This window comes from Colius striatus, chromosome 2, assembly GCF_028858725.1.
Source record: "Colius striatus isolate bColStr4 chromosome 2, bColStr4.1.hap1, whole genome shotgun sequence".
NCBI lineage: Eukaryota > Metazoa > Chordata > Aves > Coliiformes > Coliidae > Colius > Colius striatus.
The window spans coordinates 8,096,122-8,118,485 of NC_084760.1; the positions used below are offsets into that span (position 1 = coordinate 8,096,122).

At 38.7% G+C, this 22,364-nt stretch overlaps 1 protein-coding gene across 9 annotated transcripts in view; it reads left to right on the forward strand.

Moving 5' to 3' along the window:
- Positions 1–20,853, forward strand: part of MAP3K7 (mitogen-activated protein kinase kinase kinase 7) — a 53,670-nt gene extending 32,817 nt beyond the window's left edge. For 3 of the 9 annotated variants that reach the window (XM_061989900.1, XM_061989902.1, XM_061989904.1), the window contains 5 exons: positions 5,095–5,162; positions 11,695–11,803; positions 14,808–14,869; positions 15,419–15,534; positions 17,773–20,853. In XM_061989900.1, the coding sequence (XP_061845884.1) occupies positions 5,095–5,162; positions 11,695–11,803; positions 14,808–14,869; positions 15,419–15,534; positions 17,773–17,953 (536 nt within the window). In that variant the 3' untranslated portion in view covers positions 17,954–20,853. Of the gene's footprint in view, positions 1–5,057; positions 5,163–11,694; positions 11,804–14,807; positions 14,870–15,418; positions 15,535–17,772 lie in introns of those variants that run through there. The other 6 variants (XM_061989901.1, XM_061989903.1, XR_009818178.1 and 3 more) reach the window with 5 other exon arrangements.
- Positions 20,854–22,364: the final 1,511 nt, after the last annotated feature.

Sequence of the window (22,364 nt, forward strand, 5' to 3'; positions counted from 1 at the left end):
CATGTAACAAGAAACCTTGTAACTTTTAGATAATAATTAAACATTCAGAGAAATCAAATGCCCTGTTGTTTTCACAAAATAAATTGTACCAGTCTGTCGGGTTCATTTATTCAAGCAGAGGAAGTCAATTAGATATTCTTCATCTAGACTGTTTTAATTGAACTTGACACAATGGAAATTCCAAGGTGAGTTTAGAATACATAAGAGAGAAGTAGCAACCTGTAGAAATAGAAGTACTGGATTAAATCAAGCATATTAACAAATTTTCTCAAAATTTACTCTTAAGATATGTAAATGTTAAGTCATCATCAAATTCACTGTTAATGCTTTATCACATGCTACTGTTTATAAAAAGGAGAATTAGAGCATCACATAGAGTGAATTTTGTTGGGAAATAGTGTAAAATCCAAGGTCATGCACTGTGAGACGTATGTGAGAAACATCTTCTTTTAGTGAGGTGACATGGGACCATAGCAGATGCAGGCTGGTTAATCCCAGCTAGTATAAGCCACTAATGTAACATAAATGTAACTGTTCAGGTGAGGGAGCCCTGGCACAGGGTGCCCAGAGGGGTCGTGGAGGCTCCTTCCTTGGAGGTCTTCAAGACCCGCCAGGACATGTTCCTATGTGACCTGATCTAGGTGACCCTGCTTCTGCAGGGGAGTTGGACTAGATGATCTCTAAAGGTCTCTTCCAACCCCTACCATGCTATGATTCTAGGAATTGTAAAAAACTGAAATCTTAGTGTTCACTTCCAGGAATGATAAAGAAGCAGTAACACTATTCACAGGCCCTTGTTGAGGTTTAATAGTGAGTTCAACATGGGCAATGGGCAACCATTTAAAAGAAACGTACCTCTGAAACAATAGCAAGAGCTATTAGGATGCTATGGAGAGGATAAAAAAGAATCTGAAAGCATGGGGTTTTTTAGCCCACAGAATGAAAGTTGAGAAATAACTATTTTCTATAGATGAATCTGTAGCTAAAGACAAGAAAGACAAAACTTTTTAAGCTAAAAGACGGTGTTGGCACTATTGAAAAGATACATAAATTGCCTACAAATAAGTCTGGGCTGTATATTGAAAGTTTTCTGGTTGACAGAACAGTTTACCAGCAAGAATCCTAAGGCTAAGAAAAAAATATTGTCACATGCTAGGAATGTGATCTTGTGGCTGGTAAAACAAGTATGTTTATCTATACACTTAGAGCAGTTATTCAAAGTTACCCTGTGCAGTTATTCTGTTAAACACAGTAAAACATGGCCTATTTCTTACCTCTTTCCTTGTCTCTTTCCGCACAAGGCTTCCAGTCCTGGCATCTGAACATGCTTTTCCCCTTCCAGTTATGCTTCCACCTCAATCCCACCCCACTACAATCTGTAGCACTTCTGCCACATACCGAGCTCCTCCGCACTTCCCTGTACACGTCCGGCGGTGGGGCAAGCATCCTATCTCTGTCCTTAGGGCAATGTGAATGCTGACCCAGTCCGTGCTGCTGCATGAACCTCTGCTGAGCACATGCTAAAGCAGCTGCTGCCCATAGAGGGGAGGCACCCCACAGGCATGTTACCATGAGTCAGCTGCTTTGGGGTAGGGCTATTTTAGATATATGAGTACTACATCTGATATCATTGGGGTTTTTCGTAATGTGTTGCCTCAGCTGCTTTTCATCCATGAACTGATTGTGCTACCGAGGTCATAAATTACAAATTTTTATCAGTTGAAGGTAAAATGTTGGCAGAAGTGGAAGTTTTTAGTAGGTATTTGCTCTTCTTTCTACATAGGTTTAAATAAGGGTGATAGCACTTTTTCATTTAAGATGCTGGTTTGTGTTACTAGCTTCAAAAACATAGAAACTGAAAAATGGATCAACTAATTCCTTTTGTTGTATAACAAAACTACCTTGGTCAGTAAGTTTTCAGTGCTGATATCCTGCAAGTAGATAGCCACATGAAGTGTAGGGGAGGGTTTCAATATGTAATATAGATAATAAGCAACAGCAACTTATAAATATATATATATATGAAAAATAAAAACCCTAGTAAGTATAAAGAAGCTGTATGTTTAAAGACAGAGAAAAAAATCCAAGTATGGTTCATAATACAACCAAGAAAAATAACCAGAACACCTTTCCAGTACAAACCAATCAAGCAGCATCTAGCAAATGTACCATCAAGTACAGCCTTTTCTTCACTGGCAATGTTAGATATCTCATACATACAGCACACATGCATTTTGCTTTGTAGTTTTGTCATCTGAAACTGTGCCACAGTGTTAAGATTTTTTTTATGGTATTGGCACTTCATAAATGCTTCCTCAGGACAGACACATTTTGTTGAGTGTCTTTAGAAAGTGGGATAGGAATTACAGGTGCCCTAGGTCTGTAATTTTTCCAGTTTTCTTTTCAAACCAATATAAGGAAGAAATCCCACCTTTATCTCCCCAGATCACTTAATTCTTCTCGAATTCAGATCAATGTTTTAACTTCTTTAAAATGTCTTCTGTCACCATCACATTCACTGGTTGTCCTGAACCGTAAGAGAGGTTTGTGCCTTGCAGGTGTGGAAGGAAGAGAGAGTACTGTGCACAAATAAGGAAGTATAAAAGGAGGTGCAAGTATCTGCTAAAGGGCAGGGAGAAGAGCTCATAGCTGGTCTGAATATTTGGCTAAGGTGGGGTGATCAAAAGCCTTAATAAATGTAATAAAAGTTTCCTGTTTCTTTTGAAGTTAATTTTAGAGAAGAAAACAACAGTATGTGAAATGGGGTTTTTTGAGGCCAGGAAGTATGGTTGTAATGCTTGATTTTTAATCTTAAAATCCTGTATACCACTGAAATCCTGACTTAGTGCATCAAACTGCTGTATATTAACTTCTGTGCATTTACAAATCTTTTAGATTTATCAAGAGAAAAATTGGTTTTAAATGGATGTAGAGGTAAGAGCAAGATCAAAACAGTGAGAGGAAAGCATAGAGAAGTAGCAGTGATGATTTAAAATAAAGGGTATATATTATGTAGCATATTTTTCAATTGAAATTTGTCTTAAATCTGGAGCAATAAGTATTTGTTGGTTCCTAGTCTGTTTCTGCTTTGTCTAAGCTATTTGCCAGATGTCTGCAGTAGCTATACTAATTAAAATGGCATTGCCTAGTAGAGCTTGCTCTTCCCTCATGCTACTAACTTGAAGATATTTCATTTAAGGGTGTTCATTTATTACAACACAGTAGTTTTGGCCCCTTTTTCCCCCTGCCTCCCACCTCCCAAGGCATTTTCTTTTCTTTCTTGCACCCCACCCTGATTATTTTAACATTTTGGCAGCCATGTTCTAATATTTCAGCAACACATGTGCTGGGTTCTTTAAATTCACAAATGTTGCTAATCTGAAATGAGAATTTCAGATATTTTTGCAAGCCTATTTCAGCTGAGCTAATTTTATAACAGTGTTGTTGAATGAAACGTGCACATGATTTTGTACCGGTTGTGGGTGGATCGCCCATGTCTTGAATATTGAGATGAGCTGTGGCAGCCAGATGAAGTGTCCACAGCTTAGAATTCTGTTAAATGTATATTCTTGTTTGTTAAATTATTAGATAGTGGGGGGAAAAAAATTCACTGCAAATTAACAAGCTTGGAAATTGTGACGTAGACTTGTTATTCACACCACCTCTAATAACATCATAACGTAATACAGCCGCTGTTGCTTAGGTAAGTATGTACTGTCCCTGATTTTCAGAAGCCAAATATCATGATGACAGAAAAGCTGCAATTCATCTTCATTTGTAGTCAAAGCAAAGAATGTGTTCTCATTCTAGCATCCTCCTATGCTTGTTTCTCATAGTACTTTACCATTTTGTCATGACATTTTATAGTCTAAATGTATAGAAAGTGGCACCGAGAATTTTGTATTGCTGTTTTGAGGTAACGTGTTCCTAGTGTAATAGTGCTTATGTTTAGAAATGTAAGGTTTCATACTGTTAAATCTATTGGTTGGTATTTAATAGTGTTACACTCTTGTAGTAAGTGATTTGGGAATCAAAACACCTGTCGAGATAGGCTGTGGGGTCATCCGGAAGTGATGCTGAATAAGAAGTATCTAAAAGGTTAAAAATGCGCTGGGGCTCCGAGCGAGCTGGTTTGGTTGTTGTGCACAGGGTCGCTGGGTGAGGGGGCTGCCAGGGCTGCCACAGACGTGTTTCAGATTCTCCCCTCCAGTAGAAAAGTTACGTAATGCAGAGCTATGAACAAGAATTTTGAGCATTGTCAGCTGTTACTCAGGACGTTTTGGTGTTTCCTTTTGGACAGCTGACCTGCTCTGAAGAGACAGTATAAACAATCACCGTAATAAAAATCAAAGTAGCAAGGGAGATTCTGTTGCATAATCTCCTTTTATTTTTAAGGAGACTTTGTTTCCTGGAAATGCCTTTGATTGAGTGTCAGTGTTAAAATTTAAACTGTTTTATATAGCTGTCACTGGTGGATAATTGCTAACAGGTGGAAGGAGAGGAGGAAAAGATTACAGCATTGTGCTCCGTAGGTTGATGGTGAGATGTGATTTAGCTGAACAGTCCCCTTTTCACACTTCTAGAAGCATGAGAATAGGACATAGTTTTTTCATCTGAAGGAGACAGCAGAAGGAAGTGCTTTTGCTTCTTAATTCTGGTGAGAGAAGCGGCACGTGGGCAGAAGTCCTTGCTGTGTTCCTTGAGCACGCCGAAGAGCAGCAGGTTAAAGCTGGCAGCCTGTTATCTTTGCTGTCTAGCTTTTAGAAATCCCCATAACGTAACGCACTTGAAATAGATGTCGTCATCAGCTCCTGCCCAGAGCACTAAGCCAGACCAAATACATGTGACAGAAGATGGTGGAGTAGAGTGCAGCAGCTATTCATGTGGTAGGAGTGGTTATTGTATTAGGATATACTTTTTGTTGACGGGTCAGCATGTTTTGAGTTAAAATTCTGCAGCTGTCTCTCTCTCCCCCTCTCTCACTTTCTCTCTGTGGATTTGTACAAATTCCAAGCTCCTCTGCAACAGTCTCACCCTTCTTATTTTGTTCTGAACAGATTTCACTGGTTTGTTTTTGTTTTGTTTTTTTCCCAGCAGGAAACGGACAGCAGAGGCGCAGATCCATTCAAGATCTCAGTGTTGCTGGAACAGAGTCCAGTCAGGTAATGTCTCTCTCATCTCTTCTTTACCTTTCAGTAAAATCACCACCGAATCTGTTCAGGGAACCTGGGCTGGAAATCCTCACCTTTGATGCTTTCATAGAAATGATGTGGAAACTCGACAGACTGTAGTGTTGTTTGTATTGCATTTAAATGAGTTTCCATGAGGGTAATATATGAATGAGCTCTAGATGAGAAGTGTTTTCTGTATAGCTCATGCAGCATTTATCATCTTTATGCACACACAGGTTTTGTGTACCACTTAATTTGATGTTATGTGGGGCAAGCCTTCAACTCCCTATATGTAGAAGACAACTGTGATTGATCCTTATGATTGTCTGCAGCATTAAAACATACATTAGACTCACTTTTGGCATAAAAATGAAAAGCATGTACATCAGTATTATAAATGTATTTATTACCAATATCTGAACCCAGAGTAGTAGCTTACAGTAGTACGCCCTCCATTTCTTGTGACATTTCTTGTGAGGATGCTGTCACAAAGTTTTTTCAAAAGAAATGTGATCTCAATAAGATATTTTGTAACACAGCTTCTTCTCTGGTACCATGAGTGCCATGGTAACACACACAGTGGTATGCTACATAAAATTGAAATTAAACTAAGAACATATTAAATGAGAAAAGTACAGCTAATGCTTTGTTCAGATGTGTTTATTTTGTGGGTTTAATTTCTTCATTGTGGTATTTCATTAATTCACAGAGGCTATTTGGTCATTAGTGGGAACTGACAATTTTGAGATCCCTGCTGTTATTTGAATGTGGGAAACTGTAGCTTAGCATATTCATCAGGTTATTCAGGTTTCCATATTAAACTACCTACTGCAGTAATCTAAAATAGGTGGCAATTTTAGGGGTGTGTAGTGATCCTTCTTTAGTTCCGTGGAGTGTGATAGCCACGGAAACCTCATCAATCTCTCAGGTGTTATTAGTAGAATTGACTATGTATGTCTACCAGAAAATAACAAATGAATCTTAAGTACATGTTAATATCTCTTCAGAGAAGATAGATTTGTTAGAAACAGATGAATCTGCAAAATTCAGTAGGGAAACAAATTAGCCTATTCAGTTAATTGTAGAACTAAAATTATATAGGGTTTGGTGGGAGGGGGAAATGACAGTACATGAGTTAAACCAAATTGCACTGATTGATGTATGAATATATTTAATTATAGCTTTTTTTATTTTAAATGTTTCATTCTGTTCAATTTCATGAATGGTTTATATTTTGAAATAATTTCACTATGTACTTCACATCTTAATAACTATTACAATAATATTTCTTTGAAAGCTGTTCTACTGCTTGTGTATGGATATTCTAGCTAAATTGTCTTTGTGACCAGGAAGGTACAGAAAACATTTTTTATTTACCTTAACAATTTCTGATGAGGGTCTATAGAAGTCCCAGAATCACATTTTACTTTCTTGCTTCTGATGGCTTACATATTTGAAATCTAATTGGAAGAATTACAATTATGTGCTGTTGTGGACCTGATTTAGCAGGAGAGTTGGACTCGATGATCTCTAAAGGTCCCTTCCAACCCTACCATTCTGATTTTATGATTATTAAAAAATCTAAAAAGTGTAATAGTTTAACAGGCACGAAAAATGCACATTGGAAGAAATATTTGCACTGTCTATATAAACAAATCGTGAATTTGTATCATCTTTTTTGTGTGAGAAGTGATTGAAAAGTGCTGAAAATGATGCTGAATTTTGTCATACATACAGTTGTAATTTTTTTTTCAAACAAAAAAAATCAAGTGCTTGCTTTTTTCATTGTTTCCTCATATTTTTATTTAAAAGCTTGAACTGCTATCCATACAAACAATCTACTAACCAAAGGTGAACAACCATCTGTGACTAGCACAGCTTTGGTCACTTAATCATATCTTCCCCCTATGCATCATACCATATATAGGTTATCCTTTCTAATGTGAAAACCCCCTTCCCCCTCCCTTGCAAACATCCCTCTTCCCCACATTCCATCCCCCTTCCCACCCACTCTGCTGCAGGCCCTTCATCACTGAGCTGCCATGGCCCTCCCACACCCAGCCTGCCCGGTAAAACCGTGGCCCCCTCAAAGTTGAAGGATTGACACAGTGCTGCTTTGCTTTCTTTTGTAACTATTTAACTGATAAACTGATCAGAAATCATTTTAGTACATGTTTGTTTTCCTGAAAGTTGGTACTGTGTCAGTAGTAAACGATTTGTTATAACTGGGGGGTTGATCAGGAAGGTTCTTCCGATTCCAAATGGAATTTTTGTTAATAGTAGAAGAAAACACTGGACTTTATACTAATAAATATACCAGAATTTGAGTTGCTTGCCTGGAAGGATAGGCCAAGGCTCTTGTCTCCGTTCTTCAGTGCTGGTCTATTTTAATCTGACCTTCTTGTATGTGTTATGATTGTATGTATATTTTACTTTTGTGTACCATTAGAATATTTTTTGTGTGTGGTTTATATGGCTGATGATAACTATGTTTATATTGTTGACACATTTAAGGCATTTTCCAGTATTGCTGTTACTGATGTTGTCAACAGCAGCCATGGACAAAAGCTGGAACACAAAAAGTTCCACTTAAAGGAAAACTTCTTTCCTGTTGAGGTGAGGGAGCCCTGGCACGGACTGCCCAGGTAGGGTGTGGAGGCTCCTTCTCTGGAGGTTTTCCAGACCCGCTTGGACATGTTCCTATGTGACCTGATCTAGGTAGACCTGCTTAGGCAGGGGAGCTGGACTAGATGTTCTCTACAGGTCCCTTCCAACCCCTACCATTCTGTGATTCTGTGATTTGTGGATGGTTTTCCTACTCAACAGACCATTTTACAGTTTAGATAGGACAATATGCCAAGCCAAAGGTTTTCCATCGTTTGATCAACTGTTACAGTGGTTCAGTGTTAAGTCTGATTTTTCACAGATTTCTCTACTGCTTGGTGGCTTTAGACTGGACCTGACTCCAAGTGACATGAGCAGCACTGATGCAATGCTTTGTGCACAGTGAAATGTTACGTTTCTATTTGTTTCCATCTATATAGTGTGGTGCTCTATTCATTTTTCCACCTTTTTTTTTTGCATATTTTTTTAATTATTTCTTTTACCTTTCCATTTCACTGTACATTTATTTTAGAACATGTATTTTAGAACACTGCATTGCATTGTACTATCTGTCCAGCACTACTGCGCTTGCCTAAACACCTTCATAACAAGGAAACAGATGTGCAGATTCTGAACTGCAGCCATAAAAAATGTCAGGGGCTCAGAGGAACACAGCAAACCTACTGTTTGCACTGGGTAGAGTCTTTAGAAAAATTGATGTTTCATATAGATACTGAGAAACATATTTGCCTTCATCACTCAAGAATTGCAGATTGTGGTCAGATGCTTGGTGAGATACCCATGTCCTTTCATAGAATGGTAGGGGATGGAAGGGACCTTTAGAGATAATCTAGTCCAACTCCCCTACAGAAGCAGGGTATCTTTTTTCTTTTTAATGATTGTTACTGAGCCTTTAAAGAGTTACGAAGTGGGAAAAAAATATTAAAGAACACCATGTACTATATTGAATATTTGAGAAGCCAGATCAGAATGTGCATATCCACAGGCATGCAAGCTGAATGTGTTAATTTGAGGGATCTGATATTATTCAGATGAATCATTCTGTCTGTGAGATTGTCAAATCGGTTACGGATACGCTTTTTTTTTTTTAATCCTCTTCCATAGTGAGATAAAATCCACAAATGAGGTGATGAGGAGACAGAACTAGTAACAATTTCTTCAGTGAGTTCCTCCATTTAAGTTAAACTTGAGTTGGGGGAAATCCTTAATCCTTAGTTCCTTAGAGCACTGCCAGGGTTTCAACATTGCAAGTCTTTGAGAAACAAAAGCTGGGAAGCTAACAATAGCACATGGGTTTGGCCACCTGGCAAAGATTGAGAGTAACCTGGTAAGTCTGTTGAGAGCGCTGAGATACCTGAAGGCATCAAGGATGAAAGGATACCTGTGAAAAGGTAGCAGCTACTGATTGCTAAGGAGCAGTTGCTGGTTTAGCTGTCAGAGAGAGGCTGGCATTCAGGAGGCCTGAAGCATTTCACTCAAAACATGCTCGAATGCTGTAATCTAGTAGGCGTTCAGTTTGGGGAACTTCCCTTGGACTTTGCAGTGCTTTTTAGATACATTTCAGATGTTAGAATCATAGAATGGTAGGGGTTGGAAGGGACCTTTAGAGGTCATCTAGTCCAACCCCCCTGCAGAAGCAGATTCACCTAGATCAGGTCACACAGGAACATGTCCAGGTGGGTCTTGAAGACCTCCAAGGAAGGAGACTCCACACCCTCCCTGGGCAGCCTGTACCAGGGCTCCCTCACCTGAACAGTGACATAGGTATTCTTATATTTAAATGGAACCTTTTGTGTTCCAGCTTCATCCCATTATCCCTTGTCCTGTTGCTAGCTACTATAGAAAAAAGGGATGTCCCAACCTCCTGACACCCATCATTTAGATATTTGTAAATGTTAATAAGATCTCCCCTCAGTCTCCTCTTCTCCAGACTAAACAGCCCCAGTTCCCGTTTCTATCTCTAGTAATTTTGTCTAACTAATGCTATCAAGGAAATGTTTTCTTTCTGTTGATGGATCAAAACAAGCTGGTACAGCAACCAATCTAGTACAGCATTGAGAAGGTACTGTAAGTGACTTGAGAAGTCTCAAGTGCCCTTTCCTAACAACTATAGATGCTCAACAAACCCCTTTTTGCTTTAAGGACTTACAAGCTGTTAAACGTGCTTGCTCTGTCTCTGAGCTTTCATATTAGCAGAGTATGCTTATCATTCATCTCTCAGAACACTGACAGTAAAAGCAGTAAGCTTGGCAACTTACACCTTGCTTACTGTCAACAAAGACTCCAACACAAAAGCTTTTTCAAAAGGTCTGATTATATTGTCGTGATAATATCATCCATTGGATTATTTCTACACTAGTTTATTGCACTGTTTCTATCTGCTAACAGAACCACCTAAATGATTCGTAAAGATACATAATGCAGTGAAATAATGGATATTTCAATGTGTAGGATCTGGTTACTCTTTGGATTGGTACTTGACTGAATTCCCGGCTTTTAAAAATTAAGGTAGAATATTTGGAAATTAGAGTAATAAAAAAATACAGTTTCCAGGTAATGTATATCTGAGTGCTTCTTTGGAAAATAGGAACGTGTAAATAATCATTTCATTATAAATACACCATATTGAAAACAGGTGTATTTTAATAACTTCTTTTTTTTTTCCTGCAAAACTTGCAAACTTACTGGGATTTATAGACCTTTGCTGTGTTAATTTTATCTCGGGGGGATTTATGAAATACAAGCATATATAGTAAATAGTAATTCTTAAAAATAAACTCAGTAATGAAGTCTGTATTTACATTTTTGTGTTTTGGTTGACAAAAGAATTGGAGGAGTCAAACTTGTGTATAAAGGAACCCACTACAGAATTCTTGTTTAGTTCTTACATTGCTTTTTAAGAGAGAGTATGTTCATTTTCTAATTGCTTTAATTGACTTTTGATGACTTTTCGTGTTTCCTGAAGATTAATCATATAACCTCTGAGCTATTGTAAGAACCATTAGAATCATCATAGAATGGTAGGGGTTGGAAGGGACGTTTAGAGATCATCTAGTCCAACCCCCCTGCAGAAGCAGAGTCACCTAGATCAGGTCACACAGGAACATGTCCAGGCGAGTCTTGAAGACGTCCAAGGAAGGAGCCTCCACACCCTCCCTGGGCAGCCTGTGCCAGGGCTCCCTCACCCTCACACTGAAATAGTTTTTTTCTTATATTTAAGTGGAACTTTTTGTGCTCCAGCTTCATCCCATTACCCCTTGTCCTGTTGCTAGCTACTATAGAAAAAAGGGATGCCCCAACCTCCTGACACCCACCCTTTAGATGTTTATAAATGTTAATAAGATCACCCCTCAATCTCCTCTTCTCCAGACTAAACAACCCCAGTTCCTGCAGCCAGAGAACCGTAATTAGAAAACTGTAGATTAATACACCACAGTCTAGTGCAGTTACAAAGCTGCATTCCTGTAGTTGAATGTAGTTCCATTCAATGAGGAAACACTGGAAATAAGTTATTTCTTCCTCACCCTCTGGAGCTGCTAGATTTCACTGAATGGTGATGTGAAACACACTAGGTAGTGTCATGCTTTTATATTAAGATCTTGAATGCTTTGTTCAGCTCTGCCTTTTGTTATGCTGAGTAGCCCAATTATATCCATTTCTTTTTATATGGTGAAGACAAGGTAGAAATGGGGATTAAATTCTCCCTGGAGTGCATGTAAAGTTTATCAAAGCTCTGGAGAGCTTTCTGGGTAAAACTTGAGGAGGAGGGTATTTGGGAGGATTATAGGTTCTGGTTTCTTTGTATTTAGTTTTCTTTTTAATATTATCTTTTAAAAAGAATCTTTAAAAAAAACCCCTTCCATTAACTTTTTTGTTTAATTCCCTTTTATTGTTTTAGGAGAGTAGAAACAGCAGTAGATCATCAAGTCCTAGTGTGAGAATGATCACTACCTCGGGACCAACCTCTGAAAAGCCAACTCGTAATCCATGGACACCTGATGATGCAGGTAATCCCTTGTTTGTTTGTTTACTTTTTGCCTGTGAATAATACAAAATATTTATTTGATTAGGTTGTAGAGTGTGTGCTTAGACACTAAAAAAATGAAGCAGTTAAAGTCACAGTAACACATTAATCAGTACATTACTATTTTGTTTTACATTACTGTTTTATTTTACACACTGGATTTAAGAACTTTTTTCTACAGATTATATTAAGATACATAAACTTGTAAGCATTTTGCTTGTAAGAAAGTAGTGTACATGTGAAAATCTGTTAGGACCAGGTTTTGACTGCACTGTGATTTTGGAGAATTAGGGGAACAGATGTCTTAGAGCATATTTGTCTTGTGCATTTGTGCTGTAAGTACACAGTTAAAGATTTCATACTTACGGAATGAAATCCTGTGTAGGTGAGTATTAGCTGGAATATATTAATTCCTTTTTTTCTTCTGTGTTGTAATTTTACTTAGGCAAAATGTGCACATACACGCAGTCTCACCATTTTTAAACAGATTAACATAGATGTCTTTGCAGAAATATTGTAAATACCTCTCCTGTAGCATCACTGTCATTTTGTTATGAAATAATATTAAGAATAAACATAATTTAATAGTTAAATTCAATTTTAAATATCATAACATACTCCATTATTAGAAGAACCAGTATTGGTCTGCATGAAAACAATGGATCCCCACAAATTCCTTTTTAGAATATAAATAAAATTCCATTTTTGTTACCAGAATGGCCATATTGAATCACAGAATGGTGGGAAGGGACCTTTAGAGATCGTCCAGTCCAATCCCCCTGCTAAAGCAGGTCCACCTAGATCAGGTCACACAGGAATGTGTCCAGGTGGGTTTGAAAACCTACAGAGAAGGAGCCTCCACACCCTCCCTGGGCAGCCTGTGCCAGGGCTCCCTCACCTCAACACTGAAATAGTTTTTCCTTATGTTTCAATGGAACTTTTTGTGTTCCAGCTTCTTTCCATTACCCCTTGTCCTGTCACTGAGCACTGCCTAAAACTTCATGGTGCCTCAAATTCTGAAATATTTTTCTTGTGATCCATTTCACCTTTGGCTGAGCAGACTCTTTCATTCTTTTCTTGTAACAACTGCAATATGGAAACTCGCATTTGGGCTGACTCTTGCACAAGAATGTGTATATCTCTGTGTGTGTATGCACACTTGTACTAAATATAAAGTGATACTGTAAGATGTTCAAATTTTTTTCCCTCCCTGTTTCAATGAGAAAAGGGCAATAAAATTTTGTGTTTTATTTCTATGCTTTCTTCTTTCTGTCCATTGTCACTTTGCCTGGTTACACTCTGTGCTTTGTAACTCACTACTTCCCAAAGCCCTTGCCCACTGCTACAGCCCACCCTGTGCCCTTTTTTTGTGTAGCGTGGGTCCTAAGTTGATTTAGGCAGTGAGCACTTAGGAGAATTGTTGCCTCACACAGAAGCAAACACTTCTCCCATTCAGTTCATTGTGAACTGAAAGTTTTCATGTGACAATGCGAAGAGGCAGTTTGTCCCAACACAGCACTAGAGCTAAAAGTCAGATCTGTTTTCTGGCCCACAGAAATCACCTCTGTCACCTTATACTCAGGTAAATACAGGATGTACCAGATGGATATTTTTTTCTTGTTAGGTTTATGCAGTCTCTGAAAAAGAAAATTGGTTTAATTTCTAAAGGGAGAAATTATTTTCATTTTCTGTAAAAGAGGGTGGGATTTGATTTAATGATACAAAGTGATAAAACGAGGATACAGCCAAATCTGGTCACAGGAAAATTTCCAGTTCTGTGGCACAGTGCTGAAATGCTTAGGAATGTCATCTGGATTATTTTGCATGTATTGATACATTTGAAAGGTTGCAATAATTCTTTTGCTGTAGCAGTATTCCATAGGTGGCAATAGTCTAATGTAGGGAAGGACTTTTTATATTGCTTTCATTTAAGATACTGTGGGGATTAAGTCTCTGGTTTTAGGGTTATTAATTTTCTTCTTCTTTTTTACCACCTTCCAGTTTCCTTAGAAACATACACTTAACCACTTTTTCTCCATTCCCACCCTCTTATTTCTGTTTCCTTTTGAAGCTGCTCTTGGAGATAGCATAGTCTTTGAGGGCAACACCTTAGTTTCTCTACCACGACTACTCTGTGGCAGGTGCTTTTGGGGTATGGGTAAGCAGCCCCTTTTTTTTCCCACCTACCCTCCTCCATATAATCCTCTAGTAGCAATAATGCAGCTATAAAATCAGTAGTTTCTCCATGTGTCTTTACTCCTATGTCTCTTAAAGCTTAACAGTAACCTTGTGATCCCTAGATTGTGGGCTCCCAAAAGATAGAATCTATAAGAATTCAGAAACATGTGAAATCTGAAATGAAAGCACTTAGAGAAATCCAGAGTAACTGCAATGTAAGAAAAGAGCAGCCAGGCCCTGGAGATAGACTGGCTATCTGGGATCCTTGCTACCCACAAAGTATCTCTACCGAGCAGAGAAGATGCCCTAGAGCATGTTGTGAGGAAGATACTCACAGGCCTCACTGGGAGCAGGTTTCAAAACTGAGCAGGAGCTTGTGCTTATTTTATTTTGGCAGAGCTGGTTTGCACAGCTTCTAATTTTAAAATCATTAGGTGCATGGGCTGGCTGGCTGATCCTTCATAAACAAGAATGAAATGGCAATTTTTTTATAAATAGAGAATGTGATTGCAAACTGTACAAAAATAGAATTTTTCCCAGTCTGTGTGCTGTTACATGGCTTGTAGGAGTGTAGGATGATAACCTTAATCTTGTTTTCTTCTTGGTGTGATAGACCATACTTTTGAAGTTCTTAATTTTATCAGAAAAACCAAGTGATTCATCTGCCTTGGGATTGGAACGTTACTATTTCCATTTGCTTTTCCACATTCAGATTGTGTACTGTGAAATGTTTTTGAATTCTTGTTTTCGTCCTATAAGAACAGAATTAACTCTGAAAATACATTCCAATTTTCTTGGTGTTGTTACAGAGACCAATGGGTCAGATAACTCCATCCCAATGGCATATCTTACATTAGATCATCAGTTACAGGTAATAAATGATGCTTTATTAGATTCTTCATCTTGCATTTCATTCTAACGTGTGAATTTTGGGCTGCAAAATACAGTGCCACATATTTACCTGTGTTTGCATTCTGTCTAACTTTTGACCAAGGCTAAAAAAATATATTATGTAATCTGAGATTGGTTGACTCAGATTTGATCAAGCTATTAAAAACAAGCCCTGAGAAACACGATCCCTAAAACCAAACGTAAGCTGAGTCTGACTAGCAAAATAAGTCATTCTTTGCTTGAGTATTAGTGAATTAAATTGTTGTGTACACTTTATTTGTGGTGTGGGGCATTAAACACTGCTTGGATTTTTGTGACAGAGAGAATATCAGATGAATAACTACAGATCTGAGGTTTGAGTCAACTTTGACATCAGTGTGGTAACATTTTCCAGGGCATGCTTTAAAACTTATTTTTAAAAGCTTACTGGTTTTTAATAGATGTTATAAATACACTGCAGAGACATTCTAACACACTGTATATTAAGATACCAGTTCATTAGTTTTTAACATGTCTGATTTATTTTCAGCCTCTAGCACCGTGCCCAAACTCCAAAGAATCTATGGCTGTGTTTGAACAGCACTGCAAAATGGCACAAGAATATATGAAAGTTCAGACAGAAATTGCATTGCTGTTGCAGAGGAAGTAAGTGAAGTGTGTTTAACCTTTTCTGTTCTTCTGTACATTTCTCTTACACAAAGCCTGTTATCTGTGACTACTGTTTCTGGCCTTATCATCATAGAATCGTAGAGTGGTAGGGGTTGGAAGGGACCTTGAAGACCTCCAAGGAAGGAGCCTCCACACCCTCCCTGGGCAGCCTGTGCCAGGGCTCCCTCACCTCAACACTGACATAGTTTTTTCTTATATTTAAATGGAACTTTTTTGTGTTGCAGCTTCATCCCATTACCCCTTGTTCTGTTGCTAGATACAATGAATACTTATGAAATAAGTATATTTATTAAGTAATGTTTTGTAAGGCATAACTATTTGCCAGCCTTAATCTCAGAAATCCTGTGCAGCATGCTTAGTACAGGTGAGATACTTAGAGCAGGCAAGTGAAAGTTTTAATTGATATGAAGACTTCTTCTGGACAAGTCCTACTTGAAAGTGTGTGATACCTCTGCTTATGTAACATATTAGTGATGTTTGTTTGTATCATCTCAAGTGAAAGAGACCATTGAGGAACCTTGGGGTTTTACTTCCAATGCTGCCTAGTGAAAGATTTTCAATCGTAATTTGTAAATAATGACTTGGATAAGGCATTACAGAATTTTGAGTTACATGTCAATGTTACTCATTTTGCAGTTAGTTTTTGTCTTTGTGTCTGCCTTTTTTTCAAGCATCACATTTACAACAGTATTATCATCACACAGCTTGTGTTTTTTCTACCAAGGGTTTAAGACCTAATACTTGAAAGCTACTCTGTACCTTCTTACCCTTGTGCACTAGAAATAAACTCTTTCCTCCTGTGTTGTATACACACAGAAGTCAAGCAACTGCATATATATTGTTGGCTTAGGGCCAAAGTTACTGCTGATTCAGAACTTCAGTTTGCACTACATTCTGTTGTGCTCTGCTTATCATCATTTCTGTTTCCTCATTCTGGTGAGCAGTTCTGATAGGTTATATATCCTCCCATGCTAGGCCAAGTAGCCAGTTCGTTTCCCACCAGTTTCTGAGCCACTGCAGTCAAGTGGTTGGTAATGAGAAGCTTGCATTAGTGTTTGTGAAACAGCTAATGAGAAAAATGTGTGTCTAAACCTCTTGTACATTAAAAATAGCATCCAGAATGGGAGAAAAAAAGACTACTGTAAGATCAACTTTTGGCTTAGCATCCTGAGAACAAATCTTTTCAAGTGCAACTAAAATGTTTAGCCTTTGTGAGGATATACTGAAGCTAGTGTGAAGATCTTAATTTTGGGTTTATTTCTGTTGTCCCTAAGGATCAGTAAGTTATATTAAAATGTGTTTCTGTTTCAAAAGTGTTAATTCTGTACCTTTTGATCCCTACTTTTTCTTTGTTTCTAGGAAGTTCACGTACACATTTCTACCAAACTGGTTTTTTCTTACTCAGAACATAATTGCCCACAGGTGTTAAAACAAAAAACAGTGTTGTGATGGATGAATTTAATGCTGGTTAAGGTAGTTACTAGTTCAGCCTTTACAGAACCTTTAACTGTAATTACAAACCATATGGCAACAATTAATTAACATGAACTTTCTCCTTTACTGTTTCGTTGCTAAAATATTGCTGGCAGCTTGGCTTCTTGTCACCTCATAAACAAAGACTACGACAAACTGCCACATCAGTTTTGCAGGATAATTTTTTGCAAGTTTATCAGTGTGTTTGTTCCACTAAAATTGTTGCTAAAAAACATTGAATACTTGTGGCATAAATTGAAATGACAGGTACAAAAATAAGTTGGTGGATCTTGCCTTCCCACTGCTTTAAGGAGTTCAAGTCAAAACAGCACTTCACTAAAAAGTTGCTAAAATTATTGCATATTTGTCTTTTGACTTGCCTTTTTGAGTCTTTTAATGTACAAATAATTAAGCCAAACTCTGTGTGGATCCTTAGGTGTTTCACTGTGACCTGTAGAACTGCTTCTGAAAGACTCCATACAAAGGACAGTTTTACAGACCGAGGCTGTGACTTGCAGCTGTTTTAAAGTTTAAATGGGGATTTGACTTGAATTTTTCCCCAGACTACGGTAAAGAATAAGATGGGGTTTTATCAGTTGAGGGTTTTTTCCCCCCAAAATATCACCATCTCTAATTTCAGATTGATAAGCAAATACTGGTTTGAAACGTCCAAAGTCGCCTGCACACAAAGTGAAGTAGATTTTAAATGCCAGTTTTTAAATTCTTTCTTTTTCATTTCAGACAAGAACTAATAGCAGAACTGGACCAGGATGAAAAAGACCAGCAAAATACATCCCGTCTGGTACAAGAACATAAAAAGCTGTTAGATGAAAACAAAAGTCTCTCAACTTATTATCAACAATGCAAAAAACAATTAGAGGTCATCAGAAATCAGCAACAGAAACGGCCAGGCACATCATGATTTCCTGGGACCTTTCAAACGAAAAATATGCACAGAAAAGACTGATGTTTTTTTATTATTGTTATAATTATCCCTTATGACAACTCATGAGTGTTAGCTTCTTGGTGTGATCTGTATTTGTCTGCTACACTTAACATCATTTAATTTTCTTTTTCCTATGGTGGACATCCAGTTCAACAGGTTGATCGAATAAAGGTGAGGAAACAGTGACTTGAATTTAACCAACAGCCCTCGATTTAAAGCCAGAAGGGTGGCTGTATGCATGCTCCTTGTGTGAAGGCTAGCCTAACAAGTGTTAAAGTGGCTGCTAAATTGTAAGATCTTGGCTTTAGTTTTTAATGTTACCTCCAAAAGAGCAAAACAAAAACTTTCCTGTTTTAAGAATGCTTTTGTTCCAGTGTCTCATCTCAGAGTATTAACATGACGATTATTTTCAGGACTTAAACATGCACCAAGATGCAGAGCTGATGTTGGCTGACCAGAGTAATTCATGATGCGTTAGTAATGCCTTTTACCTGTAGACATAAGCATCCTTGGTTCAGTGCTTGATCGCCCTGCATTTTGACTAACATAGCTCTTGTAATCTTGCATTCATAAAGTATTTGAAGTAAAAGGCTGTATTTTCTTTACTTTCTTGGGGGGAATGACATGCAGTTGCATTTAGTTGCTGGGCAAAAGTTCTGAAGGTGAGTCGCTGGTCGAGGTTGGTCCCTTGTATAAAAGAGAGGAAGAATCAGAAATATGGGAAAGTGTGCTTTAAAAATTCAGAAAGCAAATTAATACCAAACTTTAACTGCTTGCTCCCTTTATAGCACTTCTTGGGTTTATTCCTTTCTTGCAATTTCTTTGCTGAAAAGCGTTTTACCATAAATGCAAATGAGTTTGGTTCAGACAAGGAGAGAGGGGTTTGGGGGACTGAGTTTCCTTTAAATAGCAAATTGTGTCATGGAGATGGGGATGCAAATAGTGGAAGCTATTAAGAAAATGAGGGAAATGGCTTAGGTCTTCATCAGGAATCTCAGTCATTCCACTCATTGGAACATAGTTTGAGGGAAGCCCATCACAGAATGCCTGCTGCCTTTGTGACTGAAGCTTTGCATTTAATGAACTCGGGCAGAACATGTAATTAATTATCATTATTATTAAGTCATTAATTACCATTATTACACCGGGGTTGGTAACTACTTGTTTACACTGCGGATTGTTTGGATTAGGAACTAACTTTGAACTGGTACAGAAACAAGGCAGTTCTAAATATCACGAGAAAGGATTCCTCACATAAGCTGTTGGTGCACTCGGTTGTGGGCAGGGCTTTAATAACACTCATCTGCAAAAGGAGAATAGAAAATTGAAGTTCAGCTGCTGAGCCCTCAAAATATGAAATGATCTGGAATATGACTTAATGCCTATTTCCAAGGAATAATTATTCATAATAGCCTGTGAGCTGTTGGAAAAAGAGCTGCTTCTTTCCCATGAATTTGGAAAAACGTTAAGGTTAAAAACCTCACAGGATTTTCTCTGCCCCATCCTGCCAAGCTGATAAAAAACATCAATAATACCACGCTTCTCTGTGAACAGCAAAGATGACCAACACTTGACTGAACGGTGTCATCCTGTCTTGGAAATAGCTGGCAAACCTTTGGGAGTGAGAAGCCCTACCCTCATTTCATTTAAATAAAGGAAGGGTTATCATTCTCAAAACCTTTGCAGATAATTTGATTAGTTAGCTGAAACTGATCTTGGGATCAGCTTAAGGTCACACATATTTATAGCAAAATGTAATTGGCAGAGAAAATAACCGTAGTATTAGGAGTAGCACAAGTTATCCAAAGCATTGCCGTGCACATACATCTGCCCATCGACCAAAACAGACACGCTTGCTTGCTTAACACAGGCTGAAGTGCCAAGTACAGCAGCAGAAACACCAAGGCTGGGCTCCAGATGAGTGGCTGGTGTGATTCCATACACAAAGTCATTTCCCAGGACAGCTTGTACAGTTTGCTTGTCAGAAACCAGACCCAGCTCCAGGTGAATGAGGATTGTCTAGGTACACAGTCGCTCTGTGGCACAGTTTGAATGAGGAGAGTGAAGGCGATGCCAACTCGATGGTACATAATACAAACATCTGCACTGACAGTTCCTGAGGGCTTCTCAGGGTTTGCATTGAAAAATGTCTCAGACTGTGAAGTAAGTACCGTGCTACCCTTGAGCTCGGCTCCCTTCAATAGATAGGGTTTGTATTGCTCTTTGACCTTTTTTGCCTTCTAATTGTCTCTGTCTAAATCTAAAAAAGCATTTGCCCACATTTCTCAGTCAAGTCTCTGTGTGGCAAAATCTGTGTATCAGCACAAAATAAACCAACCCAAAACTCTAAAGGTGGAATGTAGCAGTTTGGGCTAAGAAAAGTTTAACAGCTTAACTTCCAGTGACCTTTATTATTTTCATAAGGTTCTTGTTTTAAAGTTGTTTACAAATGTACCCTTTTTTCTGTTTGAACTATCTAGAGTGTTCAGGATTTTTTTCTTTTTTCATGTACTCTTTTGTCCAGTTCAAGCTGTTCCTCTAATAATGGAGGTGAAACATCTAGTTTTGTCTGGGCACAGCCTTCTCAGCAAATGTCACGGGCTCTGCTTTTTGTTCCAGTATGTGTTCTGTAAGATACTCTGTAATTGGAAGTGTGCTTCTGTATGCTGCAGTTCTGACAAAAATGCCTTTTTTTTTTTTTTAGGCTTTTTGGGTTTTTTTTTTTTCTGATGACAAGTTGAATATTGTAATTCAAAACTTGTATATAAAATGATGAATGATTTCATATGATTCAGGAACGAGGAGTGTGGCTTTCTGATACAGGAAACACGCCTTGTCGGGAATCTAATTAATAAAGGCTGAGAGACTTCCACAAACATGTAGTAAATGCCCTCCCACTTGTCAGGGCATCCTTGGTCTGCGATGGAATCCTGCACGTGGTGGGGGATAATTGTCATGCAGTTGCTCCATCCGCCGAAAGCAAATTCTTCTGCTCTTAGCTCTTCCCTTCCTGTGTGCAGAAGGAGGGTTTAGGGTGAATAGTTCTACTCATAACCAACACCCAGAGATGGTGAGAATGCCACATCTTTCCTATGGATATTGCACAAAAGGATAAATGCTCGTCTTTCTTTGTTCAGTTCAGACAAATTCCCTTCCCTGGAACTTTTCTGTTTCGTTTACAATGGATTTGATGTCAGGAGCTTGAGGCTTCAGTTTTTCTGTTGTATCCAGTGACAGGGCAAGGTGTAATGGGATGAAGCTGGAACACAGAAAGTTCCGTTTAAACATAAGGAAAACCAATGTTAGTGTTGAGGTGAGGGAGCCCTGGCACAGGCTGCCCAGGGAGGGTGTGGGGGCTCCTTCTCTGGAGGTCTTCAAAACCCACCTGGACACATTCCTGTATGTCCTGATCTAGGTGACCCTGCTTCTGCAGGAGGATTGGACTGAATGATCTCTTCCAACCTATGGGCTCAGTACATGAGATGAGACCCAGCTTTAATGTTTTTAGCAGAAAATGAGGAAAAAAACCCTAGTTGTAGGAGACTTGCAGATCTTAGGATGAGATGGATATGCCTCAGAGCTCTATCTGGTCTGTTCCTCTCCTTTTTCATGAGGAGCAGCAAGGTGGACTTCAGCTGTTGGTCTGCCTTTGAGCAATGTGTAAAGCCACTCAGTAGCCCGTGTGGTGTGAAAAGAAGGGTGGCCAGAAAGCTCCTTAAAGAAAATGAGGAGAGCTGTTTGCACTGAGCCTTTCATGCAGCATTGCTGGTGTCAATACAATAGGCATTTAAGACTAGTGGAACTCCCTCTCAAAAATAGGTGAAGTTACAAATATTGGCTAAGAGAGGGAATAAACTGTCCTGTCACCTAAGGATGCCTGTATTTGCCAAGCTGCCACTGCAGAAGTGTTCCTGTGAAGGTCTTTGTTCTCCAAAAAGCCTACCGTGCCCATGCCCATCACCATGGGACTCTTCCACCAGCCATCTACAAAAAAAACCAAACCTAGTACATGCAAATCAGACTTTAATAAAGCTCCTGATGTCATCATTAGCAATGTGGCTAGAGCATAGTCAGGAGTTGTCTGTGAGGTAGGAGGTGAAGCTAATTTAGCTCATCTTCTGAGGGCTGGCTGCCTGAGGACTGCTGGGCACAAACTGCTTCTGTCAGTAAAGTGCTGGGGTAGGGCCTGAGAGGCAGAGACTGCAAGAGGAGCCATTTTGGTCAGTGCAGCTGAAAGGAAAGGGAAGGGAAAAAAAACAAACTGAGGGTGAAGGCCATTGAGAGCACTGTAATCCCACCTGTCTGGATCAGGGAAGGGCCTGCAGGCCCAGCACAAGCGCTTTTCTAGAGTGCAGTACCAAAGGATCCAGGTGGGGAAACAAGTGGT